The sequence below is a fragment of the Pseudochaenichthys georgianus genome, chromosome 12 (assembly GCF_902827115.2).
Source record: "Pseudochaenichthys georgianus chromosome 12, fPseGeo1.2, whole genome shotgun sequence".
NCBI lineage: Eukaryota > Metazoa > Chordata > Actinopteri > Perciformes > Channichthyidae > Pseudochaenichthys > Pseudochaenichthys georgianus.
Window position 1 is genome coordinate 1813770 of NC_047514.1, and position 24212 is coordinate 1837981.

General features: G+C 42.3%; 1 protein-coding gene across 2 annotated transcripts in view; it reads left to right on the top strand.

The window, feature by feature from the left end:
• Positions 1-4844: 4844 nt before the first annotated feature.
• onecut2 (one cut homeobox 2) overlaps positions 4845-24212 on the top strand; it is a 44744-nt gene continuing 25376 nt past the window's right edge. For both annotated transcript variants that reach the window (XM_034096042.1, XM_034096043.1), the window contains exon 1: positions 4845-6314. In XM_034096042.1, coding sequence (XP_033951933.1) covers positions 5144-6314 — 1171 coding nt within the window. In that variant the 5' untranslated portion in view covers positions 4845-5143. The remainder of the gene's footprint in view (positions 6315-24212) is intronic.

Here is a 24212-nt window from a genome sequence, read left to right on the forward strand (position 1 = left end):
TTCCTCCTCCTCCTCCTCCTCCTCCTCCTCCTCCTCCTCCTCCTCCTCCTCCTCCTCCTCCTCCTCCTCCCCCTGCAGCTGCTCCTTTACAGCCACCCACCCCCCCTAAAGCTTCCCTCCATCCCCCCTCCATTACTTCACCCCTCATCTCCCCCACCACATCCACCTTGTCCTTCTATCTTTCTTTATCTCTTCTTCCTTTTTCACCTCCTCTCCTCCCGTACCTCCTCTCCCCTCTGGTCTTCCTCTCTTCCTCCACGACATCGTACCCCTCTCTTCCTTTGTGCAAAAACACCTTCAATGTGTATCGACCGTTTTTTTTGCAATACTGTGCGGAAAAAAAATTGCTTTTATGTGCAAAAGATAATTCTGATAATGTCTCTAATATGATATATACATATATAATTATATATATATAATGTATCTTCATTTTTACGTTTGCTTTTCTTAGTCAACAAGTCGGCTTAATTATTGCATGCCTTTTTCACCTGCTGTTCCACTTGTGCTGTAACGCCCTAAATGTCCGGCTGTGGTACTAAAAGAGGAATTCTGATTATAAAACTCTTCAAACCGTGGAGATAAGTTTTCCTCACTTCCTCACTGCCATCTTTCCTCCGCCCTTATTCCCTCCAACCTTAGGGATCCCTCCTTCTGAACATAATGGCAGCAGCTTCTCAAATTGGCTTCTTTCATCCAAACAAGTTTTAGGAGGAAACGGACCGACGGGACAGGTTGTCCCTCAGCAGAAGACCCCCCCTCGCCCCCTCCCCCCCCCCCCCCCCCCCCCTGTCTCTCTGACAGCTGATCAAAAGGAGAAAATGGGTCAGGCTTCTGTTCTTCTGTCCTTAATTACACAACAGTCTTTAAACAAAGCAACATCTGCCCAAGTAGCCGTCCTGCTCCTCCTCCCCACCTCGTCTTCACCGTCTCCGGCACCTTCTTTCCTGCTATTAGTGCTTTGGTAACATGTACAATTTGGTAGGGACGATTTAGACGGTGTCCTATTGGCTAACATCCCATGAATGTATTGTAAATAAGTGCTATTGAATAACCTCAAAGTGCACAGCAGGTGAGCTGAACATGTGAAGCTGTTACATTTGGCCCCAGGCTCGTTTACGATTCAATGTGTGAGTTTCCAGCAATAAACACGTCGTAAATTAATGTTTACTTGCGTTTAAAGAAGCTTTTCCCCCTTTAAATAGTACCGATTATTACTAAATAAATTACTGTATTGTGATGCGGAAATGCAAGCAACAACTGAACGTCCGCAAATGTGCAGATTTTCACACAACGTTCATTTCTTTTTAAATGTTATCAACAGTCTAACGACTTAAAGCATCCGGTGATTTTTGGGACTTGAAAGTATTTTCTCACAGTGACAAAGAAATACAGAGAATGGAGACTCTGGCACAGATTATAGAAACCGGGGCAACAGAAGGAGGGACCTGTGTGGTACGATTAGTTTGGACCTGAGGTCAGTGGTTCAGTCTGCAGGGCTTGGACTTCGGACCACAGGGTTGCCGGTTCACGTTCCAATCGGACTGAAGAAATACGCGAGTGAACTGGTGACCCAGCATATATAACGGTGTGTGTTTGAATCTGTATGACTTAACTGTGTGCGCATGTTGAGTGAATCAATAAAGGTTTATCTTTCTGTATTTCTTTTCAAAAAGTGCTGCCTCAAATCACACATTCGTTTAGCCTTGCAAAGTCTGCTGACCTAAAACCAAGAAATGAGTTAGCATTCGATGACTTCCTGGTCCCGTCATCTCGAAGTCAATTGTTCTTTGAACGACCCTGAAAGAAGGTCTGTGGTTCACACAAGCTGAAGAGATTCTTACATTTGGACATCAAATATATTTCTCACTGGTAAATGTCTGATGCTCGTCTTAACAACAACGGTTGCTGGGCTTCTCTCACGGCGAACATTAGCCACCGTTAGCTTAGCGGTGGTTTCTTTAAAGCCTTATAGCTGTCACTTCTGGAGGTTGCATTTAAATAATTAAGTGGTGTTAATATGGAGATTATATCCATGTGTAGACTGGGGACGTTCGGGACAAATCCCAATGGGCCGGTACTGAAGTGGGCCGGTCGGACGAGGTGGGCCGGTCGGATAAGTCACTAGCCCCGCCCCGTTGACAATTTACTAGCGGTATTTACTTGCAGTACCGAGGTGGGCCGGCGGTACCGAGGCGGGCCGGTCGAGAGTCCCGGGCTGATTAGTCCCAGTCCGCCCCTGGGAAGAACCCATCGCTTTTTATCGAGGAAACCCTTGTGATGCTACATTTTGGGTCGGCCTACAAAAACACGGCTGTTGCTGTCTTTCAGCAGGACTACGGAAAGACGACTGGCCTGATAACCCTGAGACTCGGGGAAAGGGTGTAACGTGGGCAAAGGAAGATACTATTCCATTTTCGAGCATATGCGTTGACAGGGTGGACACACGCATCGTTTTTCATTCATAGAAACAGCTTAATCTGAGGTCTGTACTCTCGGAGTTCCCTTACAGATGTCTTTTATCATCGGTCACCGTGAAAAAGGAGGTATAACTGTTAGTAATGTAATATGAAATAAGTGTGTGTGTGTGTGTGTGTGTGTGTGTGTGTTTCTTTCTGCTTTTGTCTCGACTGTTGTTATGTTATGATGATGGATCAGAGGGAGAGAGAGACAGAGAGCGAGGCAGACAGGGTTATATAGCAGTCCTTTGTCCTTGGGAGTGTAATGAATTGTAAAGTGAACCAGCTACAGGCCATAATGCTCTTTCAATGCAGCTCCCACGCTCATCACTCCACCCAGAGACTGTCGATCACACACACACACACACACACACACACACACACACACACACACACACACACACACACACACACACACACACACACACACACACACACACACACACACACACACACACACACACACACACACACACACACACACACACACACACACACACACACACACACACACACACACACACACACACACTGCATCCGTCTGCACCCAGCACTCTGAGCTGCACGGCTGCACACATCTGTCCTAACTGCACTCACTCACTGTTTTACTGCTCGTCTGTTCGTGCTGCGTTCAATGTCGATGCACAGGGCGTCATATTATCGCATCACATGGCTTTAAATTGTGTGAAAACACATTGGGCTCATGCATGCAAAAGGCCCCACAACCTTCTCACACTAACACACTCCATCTGTGTCTCTTTAGGGACATCTTTTGTTGGTTTTTGAAATCATTGTGTGACTGTTTTGGGTTATATTGCATCCGTTCGTGATTTCCTTCCGGTTGTTTTCCCCCTTTTAATAACCATTGCATCTGTTTTGCATCGCTTTGTAGTTTCGATGGTCTTTTGCAGTATGTTTACTGCATGTCTGTCACGTGAGACGCCTCTCAAACCATTTTACACAACTTATTTTAATAGACAAACCTCTCGAAGCTTATAAAAACAGAAACGACTTCCGAACATTTAAGACAGATATTTAATAACTTAACAACCACTCACGAATATCTACTCGTTTCTCAATGTGTGGAAATAAGACAGAACAAAACAAGGCGAGTTCTGATCCAAGGTCTCTGTAATTCCTTATCAATACATTCTCCTTAAACTGCGACGATCCCATGATAAAAAACCTTAATAAATCTCTTAAATCCTACTTTTACTCGTGCAGTATGGTATTTTCTAAATAAACGATTCTGTCATTTCATGTTACATAATTCATATCCTGTCATATAGCTTAAGGCTGTGCTAGTTTGACTCTTTAAGCGTATATGCTTATGTGGGAAATATCAGAAAGGATTTATAGAACAAGAATTCAAACTTAAAAACTGATGGAGAGATGTTAGTATTCTGTGATGTGGCTGCTTTGTGAGGAATAATAATTGTTTTGTCGTCCCCTTTACTTTGTTATTTCCTGTCACCTTCCTTTATCTGAGCAATCAGAGGCAGCAGGTGATGAGATGAGAGGAGAAACCCAGCATCCTCACTTTAATCCTTTCCACAATCAGAGCAATATGAAGATCACCCACTCGCCACAAAGACACGGTGCTGACACCATTTAACAACCATTTCCCCTGAAGTCGGCAGGACTTTCGTTCAACGTGACATTCAGCTGGAGTAAGTACCATGTCTGTGTACACGGTTTGAAGAGACAGAATAAAACAGCCTCATGACACGGTGCAGCTAGTGACCGTTCAGATGCTTTCTGTGAGATCTCGTGCTCTTCATCAGCAGACTCAGAAGACAGGGAGTCGTGGGTGTTAAAAGTGTCTTTTTCTGAGCACTTTGATCCTTTTAATTTAAGAAACAACTTTGCAAACTTGGTCTTGTGATGAAGATAGGAGATATATTGCTTATGGTGTCCAGCAGCAGTAACCGTAGTAACCGGCTGTGATGAACACATCAATCACAATCCAGTAATGTATTATATGTGATTCTAAAATGTGTCAATGAGTACTTTCACTTTTGCTATTTTAAATATATTTTATACTTTTTAACTTTTCAATGAGTAAGATTTTGAATGCATGTGTTTTACTTTCAAGTACTTTTAAAATGTAGTATTCCTACTTTTGCGTAAGAACAAAATCGGAGTTCTTCTTCCAGCCTGCTTCAAGCATCCTTTAAATGCAAAAATGATTTGGTGTGCAAACCCCGTAGAGCAGCTCCACGCGCCACACCGGTCCATCTGATTGGTCGGCTGATCTGTCAGTCAGGCAGGTAACGCCCCTCGCTCTGACCCCGCCCCCCTCTCCCCCTCCCGCAGCAGGTTGGGTTGCGCGGTGTGCAAGGGGACCGTGGACAGCTCCCGTCTGAGCACCAGAGTAACGCAGGAGGAGGAGAGGCTGGACATGGGGGAACCGACGCTCAGGCCCGTACGATCGAGATAATAACATTTTATTTTTTTTAAACAAATGTTCACCAACTGGGGGAAATACACACACACACCGAGCTGGAGAGGCCTTAGGAGGACGGGGAAACAACCGAGGAAGTGAAGATAAAGGGGGAATACGGCTACTGACCCATCCCGGAGCATCAGGGGAGAAGCAGCGAGAGAAAGGGGGAGAAGCAGGGAGAGAAAGGAGGGGAAGAAGGAGACTAATTCCGCTCGACCCGATGGACAGAGAGGACAGATGAATGAAGACTGCCTATACTAACGCCTATAGATGTCTGGCCAAGGACCTAGACGCCTATGCCATGAACACGGACATGACGATGGACGGCATCGGCAGCCTGCATGGCGGGGTGTCCGTGAGCTCCGTCCTCCCTGATGTGGAGCTGATGAGCGGCCACAGCCCGCACCACGGCCGCTCATCAGGGGGCCACGGGGCGGCGGCGGCAGCCCTGCGGATCCACCAGGACCTGGCCTCTCGCTCCGCCATGGTGTCCGGCATGGCCAGCATGCTGGACGGTAACGGGGACTACCGTCCGGAGCTGTCGCTGCCGCTGCACCACGCCATGAGCGTGCCCTGCGACACGTCCTCTCCCGGGATGGGGATGAGTGGGACATACACCACCTTAACCCCGCTGCAGCCGCTGCCCCCCATCTCCACCGTGTCCGACAAGTTCCACCATCACCACCATCAACACCACCAGCGGCTCTCCGGGAACGTGAGCGGGAGCTTCACCCTGATGCGGGACGACCGGGGGCTGCCGGGGATGAACAACCTGTACAGCCCCTACCACAAGGACCACATGTCCGGGATGGGTCAGAGCCTCTCCCCGGTGCTCGGTAACGGCCTGGGCTCCATACACAACACCCAGCAGGGGCTTCACAACTACGGCATTACGACGCACGGAGGCCACGATAAGATGCTGAACTTCGAGGCGCACCACACCGCCTCCATGCTCAGAGGGGACCCCCACCAGCACCGGGGCCTCGGCGGCCCGACGGCCGGGATGATGCCGCACCTGAACGGGATGCACCACCCGGGGCACCCGGTCGTTTCCTCGGTTGGCCACCACCCCCACCCCCACCTCCAGTCTCCATCCCATGGGCCCGTGTTGGTGTCCAGGGAAAGACCTCCCTCCTCCTCGGAGGTGCAGGGGGTGAACAGCTCGGGGCAGCTGGAGGAAATCAACACCAAGGAGGTGGCGCAGAGGATCACCGCGGAGCTGAAACGGTACAGCATCCCCCAGGCCATCTTCGCCCAGAGGGTGCTGTGCCGCTCCCAGGGGACCCTATCGGACCTCCTGAGGAACCCCAAACCCTGGAGTAAACTAAAGTCAGGCCGGGAGACCTTCCGGAGGATGTGGAAGTGGCTGCAGGAGCCCGAGTTCCAGAGGATGTCGGCGCTCAGACTGGCAGGTAAGAGGACAACAAACCCGGGCCATGCTGCTGGGTTGGTTTGCTTTGTGCGCCCGGACAACAGGAGGAATTCTAAATTCAATTCAAAATTATTTTATATTTTGCTGGCTTTGTTTTGGTGTTTCCTCGTGGCTCTTTTCCCCTGTGCGCCCATATAGATGAATGGAATTTATTTAGAATCACTCGTGTTATGATTACCATTATTGATCAATAACAAAAAGGGATCGATAGGAAACGACAAGGTCACGGGATTTCCCTCCAACAGTCTCTGCGATGTGCAGCAGCCCAGACTTATCTGTCTCCTGGCCCTGCATGTTGGAGGGAAAACACTCTTTCAGCAGACTAGGCATCAGCTTTAAATTGTACCCAAATGAATGCTTCAAATAAAAAGGCCCACTAATACCGATCAAAGCGAAGGGACAAAGGCAGTGCTTATATTTATATTTAAAACGTGTGCATACTATTTGGAAACCAGTCAACCTTTACAGACAAAATCTTAATTTTAAAACAAGGAGTGAAAATATTTATTCTGAGTTATATTTAATGCTTTTTATTTGAGTTACTTGTTTCCTATAATCAGCTGCTGGTGTTCCTTTCTTCGTCTTAAAGGTTATTTAAGCAGCAGGTCTGATACAGCACGGCAGACAGAGTTTAGTGTGACTGTGGGGTTTGAAGTGATGGTCAGAAGAGGGTTTGAACATCAGTGGGTCTGGGGCCCCCTCTAGTGAGGGACCTGCTTTCTGTCCCAACATCAGCCTCTATTGTCTGTCAGCAGCAGCAGGCTGGATTACATCGAGTTGTTCGGGAATATATAGAAACATGACTATAGTTTAATGCTTCTGTCGGGGCTAGTATATACCTGTGGGGAATTTATAGTAAGATTAGATAACATTAAATGCATTTAACAGACGTGTTTTTAATGGTGAATGTACATTATGTAATCCAGAAATCACTATTGCATGTTGGAATTTCACTTTTGCAAAAGAAAGTGTATTAATGTATTGATAAATAATACGTATTGGGTAATATGTAAAACTAAATTGAGTCATATTGGCTATTTCAGAAACCAACCAAAACGTATACAGTAAATGCTCTTTGTTGGTTTTAAGCTACAACATGTGTAATAATTATAATAAATTGAGAGTCCCATTTAACATGTAAAGTATGTTTTTTTAAACAAGATCAACTAAATATAAAAGTGAAAAATAACTGAAGGCTTCACATTTTCCTTAAGTGTGTTTTTAAAGCAGTTTTTGGTGTAAAATCGGTCAAATAAAAAAGATGAATTCAGTTCGATTTGTTTTGTTTTTTTCTGTCTTCATTTGTGTTTACAGGTATAAATAAACACATAGGTTCAAATACATTTAGTATCACCTCTCATAATGACAAACTCAATACTCAAATAAAACAGGAGATGCAGTGACAAAACCACTGTGAAAAGATTTTTAAAAAATAGTGTTGTGAATTACACAGAATATGTGAAATTGACTTTTGGAACCTGCCTGAATGTTTCCTGTTCAAAATAATCAAAATGACAATTTCTCATTCGCCTAACCGTTAAAATAATCCATAACGAACACGTGGAGTGTATCGTGTTCACCTTAAAGCGACACATGTCATATTATGTCATACAATTCTAATACTTCTGAATCTTGTGTGATGCCACCTTTACGAACACATACAATTCAATGAAAGAACTCCAACAGTATATTTCTAACTTCAGCCTGAAGCTGCCAGGGGATATTTTAAAATATCATAGACTTTAAAATGATTTTGTCTCAGTGTGTCGTTATCATCATTTTAGTTCATGCATTCAGAAAAACTTCAGTATTTAATCGCTACATAGTATTCACAAGAGGTTTAATGTGCACACATCCCAATGCTCCTCATGTTGGGCCGAACATCTGTTTTAAAAACGACCATGTGTTCTTCACCAGATCATCACAGATGTGCAGTTATTTCAGATTTACATTTATTGGACTCTAAAGATACAAATACATAATGAATGTCAACATTACAGACAAAGGGTTAATAATGTACACATATATGTATATATTTAATCTAGACTCAAATCGTACAGGTTTCACATTTGATTATTGCCGTGTGAAATGCGGGAATTTGAAAAGATGTAATATTTTAATATTGAAAAACAATGCATTTTATACATTATTGGCGAAACAGAAGGGTTTTAACTCTCTTAAACCCAATTATCTATAATTAGATTGCACGTTTAATTATCCTTATCATGAAGCTTAAAACAAAGCTGTTTTCTAATTTCATGGTTTTCATTTTCTGTTATTTTAGGAAAGGTCGTGTTGCGTTTACTTAACCCTTCGATGCACGAGTGACTACTTCCATAAGTGGGTCAAAAAGGACCCGTATTAGAATAATATGTGTTTTTATGCCATTTTTGTCATTTTGGTTAAGAGAAATCACTTGTATAATATTTAGTATTATATTTTGGTTCACACTAGAATTATTTTTATATTGAATTGTTCACGTATTTATCATTTTAGACATTTTTTTTACATTTTGAAAAAAATCGTTTTCCCATAGGATCCCATAGGAAATGCATGCGGGTCATTTTTGACCCACTTATGGAAGCTTGGGGTAGAAATACAAAAACTAAAATGTCTTAAAATGTAAATGTAACATTAGAATGGCATGATATCCAAAACATGTTTTTTGAGGAATAGCTGGAATATGAAATGATAAAAAAATGTAATTACAAAGATACTTCAAGAACACCAGCTCACCGGGTCAAAAAGACCCACGTATGCATCGAAGGGTGAAGGGTCGATCTTTGGAATAAAACATACTTTATGTCACAAAACATATGTGAAAATGAGAATATGTAGAAATATAAAATCTTAAATGCTGTACAAATGTAATAATAACAATGTACATTTAGGTTATTTACTTATAAGACATTCAATAATGTATTATACTAAGCTTTGAGTACTTACTTACTTTACACTTTATGAACTCTTTATTTGTACTCAGAATAACTTTTACTAATAATGATAACACTTACATTATCTTCCTTATTTCCTTGAATTTAAACACTGAACGACACAAATTCTCTTGTGCAAATATAATATTCTTACATTATTGTAAAATATGTAAACAATATTTGTATCATTCATTTTTATAAACCGATATGATATGATAATATGACAGATGATCAAAGTGTATTTTTAGTGAGTTTTCAGAGACGTTATTTTATTATGACGTTAACTTCCTGGTGCATTTTCCTATATTCGTTAGCTGCATCAGATTCCAATATTCCCTCTCAATATCTGCTCAGCATTCTCATATTTGCTGTGGTTTTATGGTGTAAATGAACCGTAAAGTGTCCGAGCAGTCTTTGAATAAACACTGCAAATCAGTGATGTATTCTTTTCATTTCATCCAATTAACGGAGATCCAAACTCAGCGACGACACCTGACTCCAAACGCATTGATTGGTCTTTTGCATTTAATTAGCCCAGATTCTGCCGGTGGATTCGGTCCGGAGCAGACTCATATTTTTAAATGTGTGCTCATGCTAATGTGGAGGAGATTATCTCTGCAGGATGTGACTGTTATTTCATTAGGGGGTCCTCTGAGATCCAGGGCTATTTGCCGTTATATGCTAATAGAAAAGGACAGGAGGGACGGCGGAGAGAGAGCAGGGACCGCTCAGATCACACGGCGTGTTGTGAAATGTCAGCGTGCTGAAACACTGAAACTCTGCTGTCTGATGGAGCTGTCTGCCGCTGGCTGACACTGTTTACTCGTTGACAAAAGGCCCAATATCTACAAACCAATCTGAAATCATTAGGATTGGGTACTCGTATTTATTTGTATATGTTGTGCTCTATAGCCACTGCAACATATCTATATTTTAACTAATGTGCAATGCTATGTAAACATGCCGCTTTAACAAAACGCCTTCTCAATTTCGGACCAATACATCTAATTTAAAATAATCTAGTCCCAATAGGCTAACTGGGTTTTGGTTACCAATAACCAATATCATTTTGATAATGTCTTGCATTAAGGGATACACAACAACTCTCTTTTATGTATTTAATACTCAAATGTATTTGTATATGTTGTATTCTATGGACACTGTAACATATATTTGTATGTTATATGTTTTTATTATATGTTTTACTTATGTGCAATGCTATGTACACAAAACGCCATCTGAATTTCGGACCAATATAGTATCTAGTCTAATTTAATATAATCTAGTCCCAATAGTTACAGAGGCTACCTGAGTTTTGGTCACGGATAACAAAATAATTGTGTTTATTTCTTGCATTAAGGAATACACAACAACTCTCTGTTCGCTTGTATTTAATAATTAAAAGAATTAGAAAGCGATGAACTCGCTGTATCTTCTTAAGCCGCCAGTATGAGAAACATTCTACTGATCAAAGCCCAGTTTGATTCGTAGAAGCTTGCTGTGTTGAGCCTAGCTCAGCTTCTAAAATGGAAACATTTGGAAACTAGTCTGCACACTGAGGTCAAGCTTAGGTTCTAAAATGTCAGCAGCTTTGTAGACATCTTACATATGAACAAAAGGGAACACAAGAAGCAAAGAAAAAGATAACTCTTAGTTGAAAAAGATCGACATAAAAAGTCAGTCTGTTGTGGTTTTCATTTTCTTTGTTTTGTCGATTGTTGAATTGAACTACTGTTTTGTTTGAAAGGCAATAACGCATAGTTACCTACCTGCCATTATAATGATACGATTAATCCCATACACATTGTTTTTTCTGGGCATTTTTACAAAACAACATAAGGAGAAAAACATGCTTAGCCTAACTGAACACAAACAGACAGGAAGTACTACCTGCAGTAAACCATACCTGTAGGACGTGTGGCTAGCTTGTTAGCTATCAAAAACAACACTGGAATCAGTGGAGAGGCCTTATGAGCCTCTGTGTTCAAGTCTTTCTCTATGCTTGACCTGGCAACTGTAATTGGCTTTCTGTGGTTGCACAGAGAATCAGTTAATATTGTCTACTGGTTCCAGCGCTAGCACATGCTAACACATGCTAACGCTCGTGTGAAGACACTCCATGCAGTATTTCTCGACTCCGGCGTAACGCTTTGCTCATCTCATCGCTCTCTCGTCTCTCCGCGGTGACTTTAAAGTGACTGTATGAACACAGAGCCTCAAAGCTTAGATCAACAACCCTACAAGCAAGCAATAGAGCAGAGGTCAAAGGTCAGAGCTGCAACACTCAGACAATAGATGGAGCAAATATCCCCCCCCCCCCACCCTGAGACCGGCAGAGAGGAGGTGGGGGAGCAGCATGGGGGATTGTGAGGGACGGGGTGATTTGTGGATATTCTTTCACTCTTATATTATCCACATAGTTGTTCTGTACATTCACACTATCTATCTATCTATCTATCTATCTATCTATCTATCTATCTATCTATCTGTCTATCTATCTATCTATGTATCCATCTATCTATCTACCTACCTATCTACCTACCTACCTATCTATCTATCTATCCATCCATCCATCCATCCATCCATCTATCTATCTATCTATCTATCCATCCATCCATCCATCCATCCATCTATCTATCTATCTATCTATCTATCCATCCATCCATCCATCCATCTATCTATCTATCTATCTATCTATCTATCCATCCATCCATCCATCCATCTATCTATCTATCTATCTATCCATCCATCCATCCATCCATCTATCTATCTATCTATCTATCCATCCATCCATCCATCTATCTATCTATTTATCTATCTATCTATCTACCCATCCATCTATCTATCTATCTATCTATCTATCTATCTATCTATCTATCTATCTATCTATCTATCTATCTATCCATCCATCCATCCATCCATCCATCTATCTATCTATCTCTATTTCTTTCAAATCTGTTTTCCTTCTATCATTTACTATCCTTTTTTATTCAAAGCAAAAAGTACCAGTTTTAGCTTCTACAGTTTTTCTTATTATACGAGAGGTATTTCAATTTGTTGTGGTTTTAAAATATTGGTGACATATTTAGGGGTCTGCTCCACTGCCCGTCCTCACACACTCTCTTTCGGTAATATTCGCAGTGTTCTACGTCAGGGTAATTGTTTGAATACGATCAGTTATAAAGTTGGCCAATGGTCGCTGTTTCATAATTTGAAATGACTAGGTTAGCTACGTTAGCTACGTTAGCTAGCTTAGCCTATAGGAGATCTGCAATCATGTGAGGTTAGTTTCCAGTTCTCAACTTAATAAAAAGGTTGGTGACTGTTTTCTTGATGCTTAGATTATACGTGTTGTCAAGTTGTTGAAGATGTTTTGTAATCTTCCTGTGTTTTGAATAGCATGTTTTGTAGCGTGTTAGCGCCTTTCGGCCACCGTACGTTTCAAATCAAAAAAGAGTATTTCATGATAAAAGCATGTAGCTTTAAAGTGCTCTCTTTGTTAGAAGCAGTACAAGGAACTATCCAGACACATAATCCATGAGTGAATTTCTCAGCACTTTAAATGATACACTGATTTAAGAAATGCTTTGTTTGTAAATTCTGCACTAAAGAAGTATCCTTGAGAGATGTATGCTTGTTGGTACTTGTTATAGAAAAGATAGAGACACAGTGTTACACTTCCAACGAATACATCCCAAATAACACCTGTCAGTGAACACAACCCCGGGGAATAATGTTTCCAATAAGAAATGAATAATTGATTCATATTTCCCTGCAAAACAAAGCATTATAAATTCCTCTGAAATGGAAAAGACATGATAGCACTTGCGCTTTCTGTATTGAGTTCCCAAAGATGGCTTTTTTGAGCGTTTTTTAAAAAGAAAATCCACCTTCAATCGAAGCGATTCACTTCTGTTAGTTATATTTTTGATTATATGACAAAAAAAACACATATTTCTGTTTAAATGTTTCCCTGGAGCTTCTCCTCCTTCTTCATTTGGATTATTTCTCTTGGTCCAGCCATCGCTGTCCTTCCTTGGACCTGCTTCTGCCTCTCTTTTGGGGGGAGGTATTATGTGGTCGTCGGGGGAATTGAACACAAGAGCAGAGGCAGCAACGGCCTGATGAATTATTGATGGGAATCTCTGCGTGACCCGCCTCGGTCTGCTCACTTCACTTCTTCTTCACCTCGAGCCGGGTTAACCAGGCAAAATGGAGGGAGGGAGGATAGGGAGAGAGGGGGGAGAGACCATTCTTTGCTTGGAGGATGATACAACAATGCTCAAATCAGTTTGGAATAGTTTGTATAAAAACTGCGACAGAAATATGACACATAGTCATTCCAAACGACAGGAAATAGGGGAAATTTGACATGGTTCATTCTGTATAATGTATACTTCTAGCGCTTAATAACACTTTCACTTTGCCTTCTTGCAATTTCTCCTAAAAATCTATCAATACAAATTAACACATCAAAGCCTCCATATGCAAATGATGCAGGTATAGCTGCTGAAAGGCTTTTTGGACGCTAATGAAGCTGAGGATACACACAATACTCACGCTAATGAAGCTGAGGATACACACAATACTCACGCTCATGAAGCTGAGGATACACACAATACTCACGCTCATGAAGCTGAGGATACACACAATACTCACGCTCATGAAGCTGAGGATACACACAATACTCACGCTCATGAAGCTGAGGATACACACAATACTCACGCTCATGAAGCTGAGGATACACACAATACTCACGCTCATGAAGCTGAGGATACACACAATACTCACGCTCATGAAGCTGAGGATACACACAATACTCACGCTCATGAAGCTGAGGATACACACAATACTCACGCTCATGAAGCTGAGGATACACAATACTCCCTCAATGAGCTGAGGATCACACAATACTCACACTGAGGATACACACAATACTCACGCTAATGAAGCTGAGGATACACAACAATACTCACGCCTAATGAAGCTGAGGATACACACAATACTCACACTGAGGATACACACAATACTCACGCTAATGAAGCTGAGGATACACACAATACTCACGCTAATGAAGCTGAGGATACACACAATACTCACGCTGAGGATACACACAATACTCACGCTAATGAAGCTGAGGATACACACACATATCACGCTGAGGATACACACAATACTCAGCTATGCTGAGGATACACACAATACTCACGCTCACTGAAGCTGAGGATACCACAATACTCACGCTCATGAAGCTGAGGATACACACAATACTCACGCTCATGAAGCTGAGGATACACACAATACTCACGCCAATGAAGCTGAGGATACACACAATACTCACACTGAGGATACACACAATACTCACGCTAATGAAGCTGAGGATACACACAATACTCACGCTCATGAAGCTGAGGATACACACAATACTCACAGCTCATGAAGCTGAGGATACCACCACAATACTCCACGCTCATTGAAGCTGAGGCATACACAACAATACTCACGCTCATGAAGCTGCTGATACACACAATTACTCACGCTCATGAGGATACACACACATACTCACGCTAATCGAAGCTGAGGATTACACACAATACTCACGCTTAATTGAAGCTGAGGATACACACAATACTCACGCTCATTGAAGCTGAGGATACACACAATACTCACGGCCAATTGATAGCTGAGGATACACACCAATACTCAACACTGAGGATACACACCAATACTCACGCTAATTGAAGCTGAGGATACACACAATACTCACGCTAATGAAGCTGAGGATACACACAATACTCACGCTAATGAAGCTGAGGATACACACAATACTCACGCTGAGGATACACACAATACTCACGCTAATGAAGCTGAGGATACACACAATACTCACGCTAATGAAGCTGAGGATACACACAATACTCACGCTGAGGATACACACAATACTCACGCTAATGAAGCTGAGGATTACACACACTACCTCACGCTGAGGATACACACAATACTCACGCTAATGAAGCTGATGATACACACAATACTCACGCTCATGAAGCTGAGGATACACACAATACTCACGCTCATGAAGCTGAGGATACACACAATACTCACGCTCATGAAGCTGAGGATACACACAATACTCACGCTCATGAAGCTGAGGATATACACAATACTCACGCCAATGAAGCTGAGGATACACACAATACTCACGCTGAGGATACACACAATACTCACGCTAATGAAGCTGAGGATACACACAATACTCACGCTCATGAAGCTGAGGATACACACAACTAACTACACGCCCTAATGAAGCTGAGGATACACACAATACTCACGCTCATGAAGCTGAGGATACACACAATACTCACGCTAATGAAGCTGAGGATACACACAATACTCACGCTAATGAAGCTGAGGATACACACAATACTCACGCTAATGAAGCTGAGGATACACACAATACTCACGCTAATGAAGCTGAGGATACACACAATACTCACGCTAATGAAGCTGAGGATACACACAATACTCACGCTCATGAAGCTGAGGATACACACAATACTCACGCTCATGAAGCTGAGGATACACACAATACTCACGCTAATGAAGCTGAGGATACACACAATACTCACGCTAATGAAGCTGAGGATACACACAATACTCACGCTAATGAAGCTGAGGATACACACAATACTCACGCTCATGAAGCTGAGGATACGCACAATACTCACGCTAATGAAGCTGAGGATACGCACAATACTCACGCTAATGAAGCTGAGGATACACACAATACTCACGCTAATGAAGCTGAGGATACACACAATACTCACGCTATGAAGCTGAGGATACACACAATACTCACGCTCATGAAGCTGAGGATACACACAATACTCACGCTCATGAAGCTGAGGATACACACAATACTCACGCTCATGAAGCTGAGGATACACACAATACTCACGCTAATGAAGCTGAGGATACACACAATACTCACGCTCATGAAGCTGAGGATACACACAATACTCACGCTAATGAAGCTGAGGATACACACAATACTCACGCTAATGAAGCTGAGGATACACACAATACTCACGCTAATGAAGCTGAGGATACACACAATACTCACGCTCATGAAGCTGAGGATACACACAATACTCACGCTAATGAAGCTGAGGATACACACAATACTCACGCTAATGAAGCTGAGGATACACACAATACTCACGCTCATGAAGCTGAGGATACACACAATACTCACGCTAATGAAGCTGAGGATACACACAATACTCACGCTGATGATACACACAATACTCACGCTAATGAAGCTGAGGATACACACAATACTCACGCTAATGAAGCTGAGGATACACACAATACTCACGCTCATGAAGCTGAGGATACACACAATACTCACGCTATGAAGCTGAGATACACACAATACTCACGCTAATGAAGCTGAGGATACACACAATACTCACGCTCATGAAGCCGAGGATACACACAATACTCACGCTAATAAAGCTGAGGATACACACAATACATCACGCTAATGAAGCTGAGGATACACACAATACTCACGCTCATGAAGCTGAGGATACACACAATACTCACGCTAATGAAGCTGAGGATACACACAATACTCACGCTAATGAAGCTGAGGATACACACAATACTCACGCTAATGAAGCTGAGGATACACACAATACTCACGCTGAGGATACACACAATACTCACGCTCATGAAGCTGAGGATACACACAATACTCACGCTGAGGATACACACAATACTCACGCTAATGAAGCTGAGGATACACACAATACTCACGCTCATGAAGCTGAGGATACACACAATACTCACGCTAATGAAGCTGAGGATACACACAATACTCACGCTAATGAAGCTGAGGATACGCACAATACTCACGCTCATGAAGCTGAGGATACGCACAATACTCACGCTCATGAAGCTGAGGATACACACAATACTCACGCTGAGGATACACACAATACTCACGCTAATGAAGCTGAGGATACGCACAATACTCACGCTCATGAAGCTGAGGATACACACAATACTCACGCTGAGGATACACACAATACTCACGCTAATGAAGCTGAGGATACACACAATACTCACGCTCATGAAGCTGAGGATACACACAATACTCACACAATACTCACGCTGAGGATACACACAATACTCACGCTAATGAAGCTGAGGATACACACAATACTCACTTCATTGCTGTTTTTTACGAGGGATTTGTCGATGTTTGCAAGAATACAGAATACCACCTGACTTGCAGTCATTCAGAGCAGAATGATAAGGGTCCACTTAGAGTGAAATTGTGCTGAAAATCTGAGCGACTGAACCTAAATATTTTCCATTTTACGCATCCTGCTGCAAGACAGACACTTGTGCATTATTGACGAGCCATATCCTGCTTTATGACACAGACTACCAGTAGTGTGTGTGTGTGTGTGCGTGTGCGTGTGCGTGTGTGTGTGTGTGTGTGTGTGTGTGTGTGTGTGTGTGCGTGTGTGTGTGTCCTTGCATTACTATACTTGTGGGGACCTAAATCTGTTTACATAGTCAGGTGTGGGGACTGGCCTCCCTTATGGGGACAAAATGGAGGTCCCCATGAGAGGGATCATTAATTTTAGGGTGAAGACTTGGTTAGGTTTAGGATTAGGGTGTGTGTGTGTGTGTGTGTGTGTGTGTGTGTGTGTGTGTGTGTGTGTGTGTGTGTGTGTGTGTGTGTGTGTGTGTGTGTGTGTGTGTGTGTGTGTGTGTGTGTGTGTGTGTGTGTGTGTGTGTGTGTGTGTGTGTGTGTGTGGGTGTGTGTGTGTGTGTGTCAGTTCCAGACTGTGGGAATAAATTTTGTGTCAGTTTTCAGGGTTTCCGCTCCGACCTGCTGCATATTCACAGGCTGCTATTGATCGGTAATAATGGATTTGAGGTTGCTGAGGGGAGACTTCTGATCTTTGTTTGTGTGTCAGCGTGAGAAGATTTTACAGACACTGATATCTCTGTCCGAGCCTGTCGACAGCAGTTTTGGAGGCTGGAAACTGAGACATGACAAAGTCCGTTAACACATGTTGGGCGGAATTACTGCAAATAGGCCTATGTGGAAAACATTGTATATTGAAGTAGACGTAATGGAGGACGACATACATTGTGTCTCGGACATGTCTCCATGCTTTAATGTTCAAAACGCTCTTTATTTTGTTCATACAAGCACCTATTTTCACCCTCTGTCTGAAACCAGAGCCCAGTCTGCTCTGATTGGTCAGCTGGCTCGCTATCACATACAATGTGTCGGAGCGCTAGCCAATAGAAACGCAAGTGTTATACTGTAGTGTATACTAGTGGTGTCATTATGTTACGGAAGGGGGGGGGGGGTTTGTGGGAGAGAATCTCACTCTGGAGGGAACACAGGGAATTTAGTCAACATCTATCATCGAGCTTTTCGTAAACAAAACAAAAGCACTTATTTTGCAAAGGGAAAAACTACATTCCACACGGCAGCATCTCTTTGGATGGCTTTTATTTGAATGCTACCTACTGTACAACATGCACGAGTTGAGCTGGCACCACTGCTAACACGCTTATCGTCTGGCTTTGTTTGGCTTTTTACAATACAAAGGAAATGTATCTCCAGAAGCCTCAGGCTGTCTTAAGGTCCTTACACACCAAGCCGATTTCAGCCCTCGATAGATGTCGAGGGCCGTCGATGAGCGTCCTGTCGCCCTACTCAGATTGGTGTGTCCCGCACCATCGTGTCTTTTCGACCGTGCCGACACCTTCCGCTCCCGATTCAACATGTCGAATCGCGGAGCTGTCGGCAAAATAAATCACTCTGATTGGCTGTTCAGCTTAGCGAATCAGTGCATGAGAAGCTAAACGGTACGCAAACAAACGATTAGGCGCACACAGACGGCTATTCTTTTTCATTTTCATCTCACCTCCTGGACGCAAGAATTAATTTTACATCATGGCGATCTGGAAAGCCACAATGCTTACATACTTTCTTTCTGCTTCTGAGAGCTGAAGTGGAGGAGCTGATTTAAATTACATTACTTACTGCTGGCTGGGTAGCTTGTGAAATTCACCATACGATCAATACAATTGTATCTTAACCTTTAATAATACATGATAAACTATTTCTTGATTATATTTTGTAGTAATTAACTCAGTAATGTAGTGTCACGTACATAGCGGCCGTTTCTCAATCGCGAGTAAAACTGCCGCAGAGCAACTATTTCAAGTATATGTAAAAATAACTAGAATGTTGGTGTCACACAAACACTAGTCCCCGTGGGGGAACCAACGCCCTGTGGTTTTTAGACCCATCCACCAAAACTAACTCCCACGATATATTGGGCTTTCTGGTTCTTTATAATCGTCTGTTGCTCTAACAATGACACCGAAAAGTTAATATTGAAGTTAGTTGAAGGTGCCCAGGTGTCAGTATGCGAGGCCCTGGGAGTGGGACCAGGCTAGTTGTAAATGCTAAGTCCGGAAATCAGATAGAAACTCTGACCGCGTCAAATTCATCAGCCTCGCAGCAAGCTCTTTATGAAACCTGCAAACTCCAAACATCAGCCTCGTGCGCTCAGACTCTTTACGACCTTGATTGTGGCTCCCAAAAAGAAAATCAGTGGAATAGCGTAGTGATTTTTCGTTAAGTCTGTCCACCTCAATTACATCGCCCCGCGGTGTTGGAGTGGGGAAAGTGTTGCCGGGGCCGACTGAGCGGCTCTTGGGTTCAGGGGAGAAAATGGTCCTGTCGCCGCTTTATTACAACGGTCAAATCAAACGTGACACCTGGACTCTGAGCCTATCGAGGCGCAGCACACAGAGGATGCACACCGAATACACACCGCACAGAGGATACACACCGAATACACACCGCACAGAGGATACACACCGAATACACACCGCACAGAGGATGCACACCATACAGAGGATACACACCATACAGAGGATACACACCGAATACACACCGCACAGAGGATACACACCATACAGAGGATACACACCACACAGAGGATACACACCGAATACACACCGCACAGAGGATACACACCACACAGAGAATACACACCATACTGTACAGAGAATACACACCTCACAGAGGATACACACCATACAGAGGATACACACCACACAGAGAATACACACCTCACAGAGGATACACACCATACAGAGGATACACACCATACAGAGGATACACACCACACAGAGAATACACACCGCACAGAGGATACACACCATACTGTACAAAACAGAGCATTCCTGTTAATATCTCACCAAAGTGATATTGTTAAAAGAGTCCTTCTCTCTAAATATGTATTAAAGTGAATTACTAAATCACTGCAGTACTTCTTTCAGACGATACAAATATTTCATGTATTGCCCTTTTTGTACTGTAGTGTCTTATTTGTTTCATATACAGAGGGGTTTGTTGAGGTTTCGTTCATATTCGTAGACCCATTTAAATCTATTTTTTTCCTACTTAATATGTAAAACATTTTAGGAAGAGTATGCATTTTAGCAACTAATCAACTGGGGCCTTTTACCGTGGTATCTTTTAGTAAATGGACTGTACTTAAATAGCGCTTTATCCAGTCTTTAAGACCCCTCAAAGCGCTCTACAGACTACATGTCGTTCACCCATTCATACAGAGCAGTGTACCTTCAGTATCTCGCCCAAGGATACATCGACATGTTGGCTGCACGGGTTGGGATCGAACCCACAGCCTTCTGGTTGAAAGACGACCGCACTCCGTCGCAGCCACAGCCGCCCTTTAGTATAAAGTATAACACTGTTTGCCATTTGTATCTGTATCTGGTCCATTCCCAACTCCATGTGCAGTCTCCAAAGGAACAATAGCTTTGTAAATAGATACAAAAAAGCGCCTGTGGTAAAGTGACAGGAGGTGCTAACACAGAAGCTAACATGACTAGCTTTCAAACGCAATGCATTAATCTGTCAGATGAAGTAGTAATCAACTGGGTCCTTTTACCGTGGTATCTTTTAGTAAATGGACTGTACTTAAATAGCACTTTATCCAGTCTTTAAGACCCCCTCAAAGCCCTCTACAGAATACATGTCCATGTGCAGTCTCCAAAGGAACAATAGCTTTGTAAATAGATTTATAAAGTGACAGGAGGTGCTAACACAGAAGCTAACATGACTAGCTTTCAAACGCAATGCTTTTAAAGGAATGCATTAATCTGTCCGATGAAGTAGCCTATCATTAAAAGTAAATATCTGCATCCTGATTAATTTACGGTTGATTTTGGATGATTTATTAGTAGATATTTTTCTTAATTATCAAAATTAGGATTTTATTGCTTATTTTCTGTTCATTTCAATTGACACAATATAAAAAGGCCAATTCCACACATCTCACACTGAATGCTGTTTCACATGACATGAACACACAGACGTTATTATTTTCAGTGCATGTTGTTTTCTACTTCACGTGTAGAAGGCTGTAGTGACTTCAGGACCCTCTTGATGTTATGATAATGCATGTCAGGTGGCTTATTATGAACGATAAAACACGTCAGACGATGCACTATGTGTTTGCTTGTGTCTCAGGTCCAATCAATAGTGGAGACTCGCGGCAATATAGGTCAGAGCCGACCCAGAATGCACCTGGAGTCTGGATCTGGTTGTTGCCGTGCTGGGGTTTAGAAAAGGACGTGTAGATCATTTTGTCATTATGAGAATGTCAAACAATACGTGGGATTAATGCATCGATGTTTATACGAGGCTCGTGGAACAGCGTTTAGCGGACTGAGCCGACTGGACGTCACTCCTCCTTAATCCCATTCATTCATTCTCTGTCGCGGGTTGTTAGTTAGCTCTGGTTGTTGTGTCTTCTTCCTTTTGAATTGTCTTTCTCACACTCGTTCTGTCATTGCTCTCTGGTTCCCCCCCCCCCCCCTCTCTCTGGGGTTCATTAGTATTGGTGTCGCAGTGCTGCTGAAATAACTCTGTCCGGAGGCGTAATGGACGAGGACAGGCGGGACGGAGCCGTCAGCAGCGCAGGGTTTATGGGGGAAGACAAAAATTATATAAGAGCTCTGCTTTGACCTTGTGTCTGACCAAGTTCCTGTGTACCTGAGAGGATAGCAAGCAAACAAACAAACAACTACATTTCAACTTTTCCATTTGGATTATTTTGACTATTATGGTTATTATTGTTGAGAGTTTGAGAAAGGAAATATACAAAATCTATTTGAAACTAATTCTCAATATCAAATCTTCCCCCAAATAATACCCTATAGAGGTTATACTGTATGTGTGTACAGTATTATTATTGTCAATAATAATACTGTACAATAGCATTTGTTTTCTCAATTAAAAACATAAACAATAATAGCTAAAAGTTACAAATTAAATATAATAATAGAACAATAAATAATTTTGAATTTAATCAAGTAAATGTATCCATACTTTTTTATATTATATATTAAATAATATATATTTACTATATATGATTTATAATGTATTGTTATTATTAATATTATATATTTGTATGATTATTATGATATGTTATGATTATTAATATATTGATATTTGACTATTACACGGTGATATATTTAATATATACATTATATATTTATATTACTATCTTTGTATTTGCTGTTTTTTATTGTTGTTATTGATTAGACAAACCGGCAATATTCTAAAAATAATAATAATAATTTAAAGATATATATTATTATTATAAAAACTAAAAAACATACCAAACACATGCATAATGTCCCCTCCTTGTATCTGGTGTGATGTGTGTGTGCCTCCCTGAACAGCTCTCTGCATGTGAATGTGCTGATGCGTATCTCCAGCCGATCAATACTCTGATGGTCAGATCCTGAGACAGAACACAAACAAGGAAGTGGACGCACTCTCTGTTGTTGTTTTCTGTTATTCTGCAGTCTCTCTGTCTCAGTGTCGGTGTGTTTATATCAAATATATGTGTGTGGGTGGGTGGGTGTGTGTGTGTGTGTGTGTGTGTGTGTGTGTGTGTGTGTGTGTGTGTGTGTGTGTGTGTGTGTGTGTGTGTGTGTGTGTGTGTGTGTGTGTGTGTGTGTGTGTGTGTGTGTGTGTGTGTGTGGACTAGCATTACTATACTTGTGGGGACCTAAATCTGTTCACACAGTCACGTGTGGGGACTCGCCTCCCTTATGGGGACAAAATGGAGGTCCACATGAGGGGAATTATTAATTTTAGGGTGAAGACTTGGTTAGGTTTAGGATGAGGGTAAGGGTAAGATTAAGGTTAAGGATAAGGCATGTGTTGGTTATGGTTAAGGTTAGGATAAGTCTCCAGGAAATGCATGTAAATCAATGTACAGTAATGTCCCCTGAAGTGATGTATACATGGTATGTGTGTGTGTGTGTGTGTGTGTGTGTGTGTGTGTGTGTGTGTGTGTGTGTGTGTGTGTGTGTGTGTGTGTGTGTGTGTGTGTGTGTGTGTGTGTGTGTGTGTGTGTGTGTGTGTGTGTGTGTGTGTGTGTGTGTGTGTGTGTGTGTGTGAAACAGCAGTTTTGGGCTCCACTGTGCGTCCGGATGGATTATGCGGATCGATGGCTGTAATCCCGAGCAGATTAAAAGAGCATTAATACTGGCAGCGATAACGTAAACTGTGCGGACCCAGATCTCCATTGATCTGCAGGAACCTGATCCGGACTAGTTCCTGGAAGAGGAGGGGGGGAGAGAGAGAGAGAGAGAGAGAGAGAGAGAGAGAGAGAGAGAGAGAGAGAGAGAGAGAGAGAGAGAGAGAGAGAGAGAGAGAGAGAGAGAGCTGACATGATACAACACAGAAAGACAAGATGAAGCTCAAAGGCTCATGGTGATAATAATAACGACACGGACACTTTGATATTCAATATTATAGCAAATGAATAACACAGTAAGGCAACAGAAGGATC